Source organism: Lagenorhynchus albirostris, chromosome 6 (genome assembly GCF_949774975.1).
Source record: "Lagenorhynchus albirostris chromosome 6, mLagAlb1.1, whole genome shotgun sequence".
In the NCBI taxonomy this organism is placed as follows: domain Eukaryota; kingdom Metazoa; phylum Chordata; class Mammalia; order Artiodactyla; family Delphinidae; genus Lagenorhynchus; species Lagenorhynchus albirostris.
Genome location: NC_083100.1, coordinates 78,176,587 through 78,187,213, shown reverse-complemented (window position 1 = coordinate 78,187,213; position 10,627 = coordinate 78,176,587). Strand labels below are relative to the sequence as shown.

General features: G+C 36.3%; 1 protein-coding gene across 4 annotated transcripts in view; it reads right to left on the bottom strand.

Annotated features, from left to right (window-relative positions):
* Positions 1-7,066: 7,066 nt before the first annotated feature.
* STAM2 (signal transducing adaptor molecule 2) overlaps positions 7,067-10,627 on the bottom strand; it is a 47,916-nt gene continuing 44,355 nt past the window's right edge. For all 4 annotated transcript variants that reach the window (XM_060152880.1, XM_060152881.1, XM_060152882.1 and 1 more), the window contains exons 13-14: positions 8,819-8,988; positions 7,067-7,340 (exon numbers count right to left, since the gene is read on the bottom strand). In XM_060152880.1, coding sequence (XP_060008863.1) covers positions 7,109-7,340; positions 8,819-8,988 — 402 coding nt within the window. In that variant the 3' untranslated portion in view covers positions 7,067-7,108. The remainder of the gene's footprint in view (positions 7,341-8,818; positions 8,989-10,627) is intronic.

The window sequence follows — 10,627 nt, the reverse complement described above, 5'->3', positions numbered from 1 at the left end:
TAGATGAGCGTTCTCACATCTGAAGGCATTTTATATCCATGTGAGCCCTTTGGGACCCCATCAATCTCAATGATTTGTGAGAAAGGAAGCTGTTACCTGATAACCTTAATATACAAATAATTTCTAGGCAATAGTCACACTAGTGTAAAGGAAAAGGGAAAAGGCACATGCGTGAGCATCGGATAGACCGGTTCATAATCCTAACTTTGCCACTTAACTAGCTGTGTGACCTTGTGAAGATTATTTAACCTCTTTGCCTACCTCTCTAAAAAGTGTTGAGAATTCAATGACACTGTATATGAAAATGGTTTACAATCAAGTCAAAGTGCAACATCTGATGTTATATGACCAGTTAGTGCATGGTGAAGTGAGAAACAACTCAGCCTTGGAAATTCAGTTCTTAGCATCCCCAGCATATAGTAGCTATGTTATTATATGAATTAATTAATGAATGCTAATAAACCTGTAATTTTTTAAATCTATTTTAAAATAGAAGTGACAGGAGCAGCTTAAATCTTTAATCCCCATCTCCACTTCCAGGGACTTTTCTGTCTCTCCTGAGGTTAAAAAAAAAATGTCCTAGTTTTAATAATCAAGTCAGATGTAAATATATTAATTCTAGCCTTTATTGACTAAAAAACTATGGTGTGCTTGTATTAGAGAATCTGAACAAGAGCTTATTTGACCATGGGACAGTAACAGAGCAATTTGAGTCTGAATTTATTTACCAGGCACACAAATAGTAACACCAGCTTGTAAACACACCTGGACAGGTCTGTCTCTGTGGCAGATACTATAGAATGGCTCACTCTACATTTATTCCTAATCATCTTCTTTCCTGCCTTCTCTATATTATTTAGAGGCTGGAAAACAAAATACTCACTTTCCCAGACTCACTTGCCGTTAAGGGTAGCCTTTTGACACAGTCCTGACCAAAGACATGTAGGCAAAAATCCCTGCGGGAGGGTTTCCCAGGAAAGAAATATGATAAAGATTATATTTGTCTGGGGTTCTATGTCCCATTTATAAAGTTTAGACAATGTACTTTTCACAACACTTGTTTGAAGTTACTTGGAGAAAAAAAAAATTTATGTGACAGCTAAAAACCACCTCTACATTGACACCCAACATATCTGTTCATGGGCTACCTGTTCACCGTGGGGAGCTATATGCTGACAAGATAGCACTGAGTGGGGAGCTATATGCTGACAAGATAGCACTGATTCCCCTTTTGGTATGTGACAGAAGTAATCAGATGAGTACAAGGCTGTCACCTCTTAGAACTGCAAACTATACAGCTATGTGGTTGATGCATTGCAGTTGGAGGACTTAGGTTCTAGAACTGACTACCATTAGAGTACGTTATAGCAGTGTCAAAAAGCAGCTGGTGAAAGAACAGTCTCTTCAACAAATGGGGACAACTGGATACCCATATGCAAAAGAATGAAGTTGGGAGTCCTACCTCACATCATGTACAAAAACTAAATCAAAATGGATCAATGACCTAATTATAAGAGCTAAAACCATAAAACGCTTAGAAGAAAACAGGAGAAAATCTTCATGAGCTTGGATTTAGTAATGAACTTAGATATGACACCGAAAGCACAAGCAACAAAAAAATAATAGATAAAATGGACTCCATCAATATTAAAAACTTTTGTGCATCAAAGAACATCATCAAGAAAGTGAAAAGGGCTTCCCTGGTGGCGCAGTGGTTGAGTCCGCCTGCCGATGCAGGGGACACGGGTTCGTGCCCTGGTCCGGGAAGATCCCACATGCCGTGGAGCGGCTGGGCCCGTGAGCTATGGCCACTGAGCCTGCGCATCCGGAGCCTGTGCTCTGCAACGGGAGAAGCCACAACAGTGAGAGGCCCGCGTACCGCAAAAAAAAAGAAAGTGAAAAGACAACCCATAGAAGGGCAGAAACTAGATCTAAGTCATGTATATAGTAAGAGTCTAGTATCCATAATATATAAAGAACTCTTACAACTCAATAACAAAAGACAAACAATCCAATTAAAAAGTGGGCATAGGGCTCACACAGATATTTTTCCAAAGAAGATATACAAATGGCCAAGCACAAGAAAAGATGCTCAACATCATTAATCATTAGGGAAACACAAAAACCACAATGAGGTACCACTTCTCATTTACCAGGAGAGCTATAACTTTTAAAACTAGGAAATAAACGTCGGTGAGGATGTAGAGAAATTGGAACCCTCGTGCACTGTTGGTGGAAGTTTGGCAGATCCTCAAAAAATTAAATATAGAATTACCACATAACCCAATAGTTCCACTCTTATGTATAGATCCAGAAGAATTGAAAATCAGTACTCAAATAACAGGTGCATGCATGTCCATGGCAGTACTATTCACAACAGCAAAAAGGTGGAAACATCCCAAGTATCCATCAATAGATGAATGAATAAACTGTGGTATATGAACCTCATATTATGGTATATATAGAGATGCACCTCAAAAACTTTATATTAAGTGAAAACAGCGAGACACAAAAAGTCTAATTTTGGGAGGTGGTGGCTGCACACTATAAATGTACTAAATGCCATTGTTCATTTCAGAACGGCTAATTTTATGTTATATGATTTCACCTCAATTTTTTTTTAAAGGTAGCAGGCTCCCTAGACCACATGTAATTAGTAGAGGTCACTGACTTGCTGTATTGGATATCTTTATTATCTTTATTGGATAAAGATATTGGAAAGTCTTTCTTTTCCTCATGAGTATATTAAATGGTATAAAATAAGAACACAACTCCATTCTTCAGTAGCCTTTCTGGGGAATATCCAATCCAGTTTTCTGGTTTCTTCTTCTGTTCCTCTGCTTGCCTTTGAACATTTCTCCTTTCGTTCAATACCCACTACTCAAGATAGAGGAGAAGAGTGAATAGTAAATGCATAAGCTACAATCTTGTTAACACCTCTGGCATAAAGAAAGCAATAATTGAAATGTAGATGTTTTTTAAAAAAATCACTAAAAATGGGATTATGGGATTATCAGGGGTCTTAGTTTCATTTATCCATGCAATTTCATTATAGTTTGGAAAAGATAATAAAAGATTGCTATTGGGCTACAAACATTTGTCTCAGAACTCTTGTGACAATTTTAACCAATCTTGTAAAAGTTTGGAATGCTTGGTATCCAGATTTTGCTGTACACTTTTATCCAAGTTCATTAGTTTCCTAGTGCGGCCATAACAAAGTACCTCAAACATAGTGCCTTAAAACATTGATTTCTTCTGAGTTTTAGAGGCTAGACATTTGAAATCAAGGTGTCAGCAAGGCCATGTTCCCTCTGAAGTCTCTAGGGAAGAATCCTTCCTTGCCTCCTTCAGCTCTGGTGGCCCCAGGCAGTTCTTGACTTGTGGCAGAATAATTCCGATCTATGCCTCCATCTTCACATGACTTGCTCGGTGTCTCTGTCTTCTCTTCTTATAAGGACACCTGTCATTGGATTTAGAGCTCACCCTAAATCCAGGATGATCTCATCTCAAGATCCTTACCTACTTCCATCTGCAGACTTTTTCCAAATAAGGTCACATTCTGACATTCTGGGTGAACGTGAATTTTGGGAGGACACTATTCATCCCACTACTCTACGTAAGCAACCTAATTTTTTTTGACACAGTAATGTTTTTTAAAGATGCAAACTCAAATTTGGCTTGGTAAAATTAGAATAGTTCTTCTGCAGAAAGCTTTATTAAAAAATAAATCTTGGGGCTTCCCTGGTGGTGCAGTGGTTAAGAATCCGCCTGCCAATGCAGGGGACACGGGTTCCAGCCCTGGTCTGGGAAGATCCCACATGCCGCGGAGCAACTAAGCCCGTTCGCCACATCTACTGAAGCCCGCGCACCTAGAACCTGTGCTCCGCAACAAGAGAAGCCACCGCAATGAGAAGCCCACGCACTGCAACAAAGAGCAGCCCCCACTCGCCACAACTAGAGAAAGTCCAAGCACAGCGATGAAGACCCAATGCAACCAAAAATAAATAAATAAACGTAAAAAAAAAATCTTTAACCTTCAAACAAAAATAAATCAAATTAACAAAAAAATCAAGTCCCTAGAATTGAGTCCTCCCTTTACTTACTAAAACTGATGTAATAAGAAAAATGCCTTTTGACAGAAACAAAGCATGACAGACTGGTGCTATATTATTTACAATTTATTATTTACAAAAATAACTTCAGCTTTCTCATCATAATGACAATTCAATAAATCCTCTCTTAGAAGTCAGGGGCCTTGCCACTTACAATTTTTACTAAGAAAAACTTGCTTTTTAAATCTTTAAGCCATAATTTTTTTTAACATCTAATAATCAATTTTTTAAAAAATTTGGACAATGAAACTATAACTATCTTCAAAAATTTAGTGAAATTTGTTACGTAGTCAAGTATCAACTCCTAGTTGATATATTATAATTATTTAATGTTCAGGTAATTTTATAAACAAATTACCAAATTATAAGACAATACTGATAGACCATACATTTTCCAAACTATAAGAACATATCCTACTTTATACAGTTTAACATCCAGTGGAAATTTTTCCTACATTAGCGAAAATTAATTTTATTATAAATTTTCAGGAATTCTTTCTAATGTACCAAGATACAATATGAAAAAGCAGAAGTTATTTTTATTTTTTATATAAACCTATGAACCTGATGTAGAAATCTGATGTTAGACAATTCCTTTGGCAGAAAACATTTAATTATAAACAGGTCTTAAATACAATCCATAAGATCATGAAAAAGAAAGAAAAATAACAACCCTATGTTTCTTATTAACACCAAAAATATCATCTCAGTACACAGATTCAGTAACGTTTTTATACTATCAACAACCTGCAACACAAAATTCATTACAGTATGGCAAAAATAATTTTTAATTTAAAAGGGAGAAGAAACTTCTGGATGTATAAAATTTCACTGCTAAATGCCAATATACACTATATACATGTTGCATGTTATATCATTACAAAACTACATTAGGTGAACTTAAATGGCAGATCCCGATTTAGTGGGTGTGCAGTATTTATTCTACTTCAAAGACTTATACAGAATTAAGCTTTTACAACTCAGATCACAATTATACATGAATTATTTACACAAACATTAAAATAACTTTATTAAATATTGTTTGGGGGAAAAATAAGATTTTCCATATATATGCAAACATTAATTATTATTAAGAGCAGCTTTGTAAATGTTTTTTATGTTTTGTTTTCTTTAAAGAATAGAAGATTCATTTCCAAAAAAGTAAGGTGCCATTTTAGAATTTTTTATAAGTATATAATTGAATTCACATAGAAGGAAAATACTGGATAAAAAACAGAACAGAGACATGAAAGGTTAAGTTTCTTTCCAGTTACTTGTACCTGAAATAAGACAATGACAGAAATTGGGCTTTCAAATACTGCTTGTTTTTCCCTTTACATGTAGACCAAGTAGTATACATAAGACTATTTTGTTCTAATATACAGTTTCTTTGAAAAAGGAACATACTTATAATCAAATTTCTGTAACTACATAAATGACAAAAATTTCCAGAGTACTGTCTTCAAACGGATTCTTGGTAGAAAGATTAAGGGCTTTCTTTAAAAAACAATATAGAAATCTTGCTTCCATGCAAGTTAACTTTTTTTTTTTTTGGCGGCTTGCGGGATCTTAGTTCCCCGAACCAGGGATCGAACCCGGGCCCCAGCAGTGAAAGCGCCGAGTCCTAACCACTGACCACCAGAGAATTCCCACAAGTTAACTTTTTAAAAACAAAACTTATGTCCATTGTTTTTCCCCAGTCTAAATACCATATATCTGTAAGCATATGTATTTGCATGTTGTGTTATCTAAAAAGTTGGCAGATGATGCAGTAGTGTGCAAATTTTTAGGAAAGAAAACAATCCTTATTGGTTTACTACCGAACTCCTAAAGTACATGGAATCTGTTAGCACTATAAACTCACTTTAAAACATAGGCTTCAGGAAAACTGTCTTGATGGCTTCCCTATAAAGCCATTGCCTGTTATTATTCCACAGGCTCAGGATTACTTTTGAAAGGAATGGCCAAAATTTTCAACAGTCTGGCATACCAGTGGTACTCAAATCATCTCTTTAAAAGAACAACATCAATAAAAACACACATCATCCACACTTGGTATATATATCACATCAAATTATTAGGAATGTCTCATAGCTTAAATTCACATATACTCTGTAAAAAGGGAATGCAGCACACCACACTACAGGAAAACAAAACAAACAAAAAAACTGACCATACCTTCATTAGAGAATGGCCAAAATCACTTGAAAAGGTCATTAGTGGCAATTCTAAATGCCAAGGAAGCCTGTAGGAAAAGAAATCGTTTTTTTCCAGGGAATGGAAATGTTTTGTGGGGCATTCCTCAGCCCACTTGTTGGCATGACTGGGGGACTGGCTAAATGCTTTATCACACAACTGCATTTACATGGTCTTCACTGATAATAACAGAAAACATTTTTGTTCCTCCCAAAGTGCTCTTGCTTCTGTAGACAATTATATGCTAATTACTACTCAACACACCACTGAGAGCAAAACTGACAGTACTGCAAACACAACTACAATTTAAGAAGCCAAAGGAAATATGTAGGGAAGCTAGCGTACACAAAAACATGTTTGCCTTTTAAAATAATGATGGGTGGGAAACTCTGAAAAAAAAATATGCAGACAAAAAATACTTAAACGTTTCAGTGCTCTCCCAATTACCATATTTTAGGGGTAAATGGTGGTTTCTTTATACGCTCCTATGTCATGTTGTTTAGTGTCATAAGGCTACTTACTGGTTGTCCAGATTTGTGTAGAGAGATTTGAAAGTAAGAAAAAACTAACTGGAAGGAACCTGAAGCTGCCTCTCATCAAAAATTTGACCTCAAACAAGTTGGGACTGAAAAAACCTTTTATGGCCTGTTAGAGTAAAATACGTTTCTGAGCTTTATTCATGGGCCTTTTGAGCTGAGAAAAATTTTTTTTCTTCTTTTAATATTTTCAGATTACAATCACAAGGGTCAAGAAAATGCTTGGTTTGTTTTTTTTTTTTTTTTTTTTTTCTTGGTTTGTTTTTAAAGGAGAGGCTGCTGCTGAGGGTAATCTGTTTGCTGCTGTGAAACTGAATGAGCTGGAGCTGCCACTGCAAAGCCTGCCGACCGCGGCAAACTGGAAGTAGTGCTCTGGTGAGATGACAGATCCACAGACATCCCCATTTGCTGCGTGTAAGCAGCTGCACCAGTAGCTGATTGAAGGTGAGAGTTCTGATTCATGTAAGTAGGATTGGAAACAGTGTCTTGTCCAGCACTACAAACAAAATTTTAAAAAGAAAACCATAATTATTTATCTAAGTTACGGTCAGAGATCAATCATCATGAGAAAATAAAAATGTCTTTTCCGTCTCTTTAAGTTTATATACCTCTACTATTCCGATTATGATTTAACTACTCCAGCTATCCAATACTGTTAATGTAATTTTTATATTTGGGAAGAAGAAAGTACTCAAAAAGAATAAAATATAGGCTTATACGGCCTATCTAATTCTGTTTTCTCCAAAATTTCTCACGGAAAACATTTAGAAATCTTTTGAGGAGACGCAGATTGTTTCTGATGCTGGCGTCCTTGGCCAGCTGCAATGAGAACAAAACCCCGGCTCAAGTACACCCTCAGCCCATTTTCTCCCTTCCCTCTTCTCTCGATCAGCACAGAGGAGACCACTATTCCTCACCCACTCTTTATACTTTCCTTTGGTAGGGCACTTTCAAAGCTGCCCGGGATAGCTTAACCTGAATCCCTACATAAAAATAATAAAGGCAGGGAGAACATGTAATCCACATAGGGTCCTGAATCTACCCTCAAAATAGTCCTGACCTATAGTTTACTTATTGACACTATACAAAAACAAAACAAAACCCCCAAAACCCCACTAAGTTGAAAAGTCACACCAAATCGCAGGACTTTCATTTGTTCCTGTAATTACTATAGCATATCTTATAAAAGATATATAATTTTTAAATGCACCAAATACACTGCTTCAATATAGGAGGATTAATGTCTATACTCGTCCAAAAACGAGTAATGTCTATACTCGTTTTTCTCTCTGTAATTCCTAGTGTCACCCAGGATAACAAAATTTTTACATTTTAACTTAATCAAACACCAATACCAACAGATTTATTTAATTTCCAGATAATGTCTAAAATTTATACACATGGAATTTAAGATTGGGAAGAGACCTTACAAATCATTACACGTGACTGTACTGAATAAACATTTTGTGTGGTTAAGCAAAGTTAACAGAAGGCAAGATTTAAACATGTTTTTCAGAATAGAAGTTAGTATGAAAACTTAAGACTACAAATTCCACAGCTCAAACACACTTCTTTTTAAGAGTCAAAGTAACAAAAGTTTTCTGATTTTTAGGAGTACATGCTCCTAAAATATGTCTGGGACTACTTTACTAGGCTGATTAGAGCACCATGCTAAGTATACCCTTACAGGACCCAAGTACAGGCTTGGGTCCTGTAAGGGACAGTTAACTTTATTTTGTCCCGGGGACCCAGACCATAAGCCAGGTCTAGGCACCATCTCAGTATGGTTAACAAAGCTAAGACAGCACCATTCCAATTTCATGGGATCTTGAATGGGAAGTTCTACAACTTCATCTCAATAGCAAAAGAGGGCACTATTATTATAAAGAGAAGGATCTAATTATTCTCATTCTGAAAATCTGTGAAAATTTAATGCATATAATTACAAAATTAACACAGCTCCCAAACACTCACCTTAAATACGGAGTTGGAGCAGGCTGTGTTGTCACTGAGGAATTCACATTTGGAGGCAGCGATCTCAGTGGACCGATTTGATCTGGTCCTAGGCTGTAGCTTTGGGCAACAGTGACTTGGTGAATACTTTGACCCATATAGTTTGCACCATGTGGTTGAACTGGATATGTCTATTAACCAAAGAGAAAAAGTTGACTTACTGATCTCCCAAACAACTACCTAGCAATTCATTTAAAACTTTAAAAGACTTAAATGAAATAAAATGTTATACTTCTTTGGGGAGCAATCTGATTCTACCAATCTATCCACCCTAGTATAAAAAGCAAAGCGCTTCCAAATCACAGTGCCAAATCTATGGAAATTTATGATTTACTTGTTCTTTTATTTTGCAGGGGGTTGAAAGGAAGGGAGGTGGTGTACTTTTAAGGAGCACGTTGGAATCCACCCAGGTTGCCTATTACTAAGTAACATGTCTTGCTGAAGAGCCACAGAAAACTATATACTCCCTTGAAGGGCAGCACAGTATCACTTCAAGTTACCATCAGAGAGATGACCTTCTTCACCCCCATCTCAGGTGACTTATTCAACTTCTTAAGAATGAAACTTAAAAGAGCAAGTTGAAGAATAAATGGTATCAAGGCAGAGTGCAGGCCCTCTCTGCCAATGCCTCCTTCATCCTGCCTGCAGGACAGATAGGACAAAAGGAAAGAAGAACTATGGGTAAAGGAGATGTACTCTTAAGAAATAGCAAAGGTCTAAGTCTCTGTGAATATTTATATGTGCCCTACTTAATTTCCAGGGTAATATACAGGATCTACCATCTGCTTACCAAATACAGCATCAAAACGATGCACGTTTAATAAATATCAATCGCTCCAGTTTTAAACTGAGCTCATTTTAAAAATTAATTTTTATTGGAGTATAGTTGCTTTACAATGTTGTGTTAGTTTCTGCTGTACAGCAAAGTGAATCAGTTATACATATACATATATCCACCTGTTTTTAGATTCTATTCCCATATACGTCATTACAGAGTTTTAGGTAGAGTTCCCTGTGCTATACAGTAGGTTCTTATTAGTTATCTATTTTATATATAGTAGTGTGTATATGTCAATCCCTATGTTCCAGTTTATCCCTCCCCCCCCACCCCTTCCCCCTTGGTAACCATAAGTTTTAAACTAAGCTATTTTTAAAGCAAAGACCAATGACATGAAAATTTAGAATGCTAGAAATGCCAAATCAACTATGACATTAATAAGTACAATCATATTACCTCCTTAGCAGACACATAACAGCCCACTGACCACAGGCTGAGATGGTGGAAGCGGACCTCTTCTGCAGGTTAGGATTCCTGAGTGGCCTTCACAGATGCAATTAATGGTGTGTTACGCTAACTTTTTTTAGTACGAACTTTTTTTTTCAAATTAGAATAGGAACTTTGAATATTTCAAATGCTGTTATGCACGAATAGTACAGATAGCATCATGTGAAGACTCAAACTAGACAGAAAGCTAGCTTTTTTTTTTTTTGAAAGCTAGCTTTTTAAAGAAATGAGTTATGCTTAGCAAAACACAGACTGTAAATAGTATGCAACTAAACAGAAAAACCTGACATAGGAATAATAAATAACCCTTTACAGACACACAAAGAAGTAAATACAATACACAGTCCCATAACACAATGGCGCAAACATTTCTTTTTGTTCCATGTTCATAGCAGCAGCAGATAACTCTTTGAAAACAGAAGCAACATTGAATAAACTCCAGCTGTCTTTTGCACCCAGAAATTCTTTCTATCCTCATATGTAAT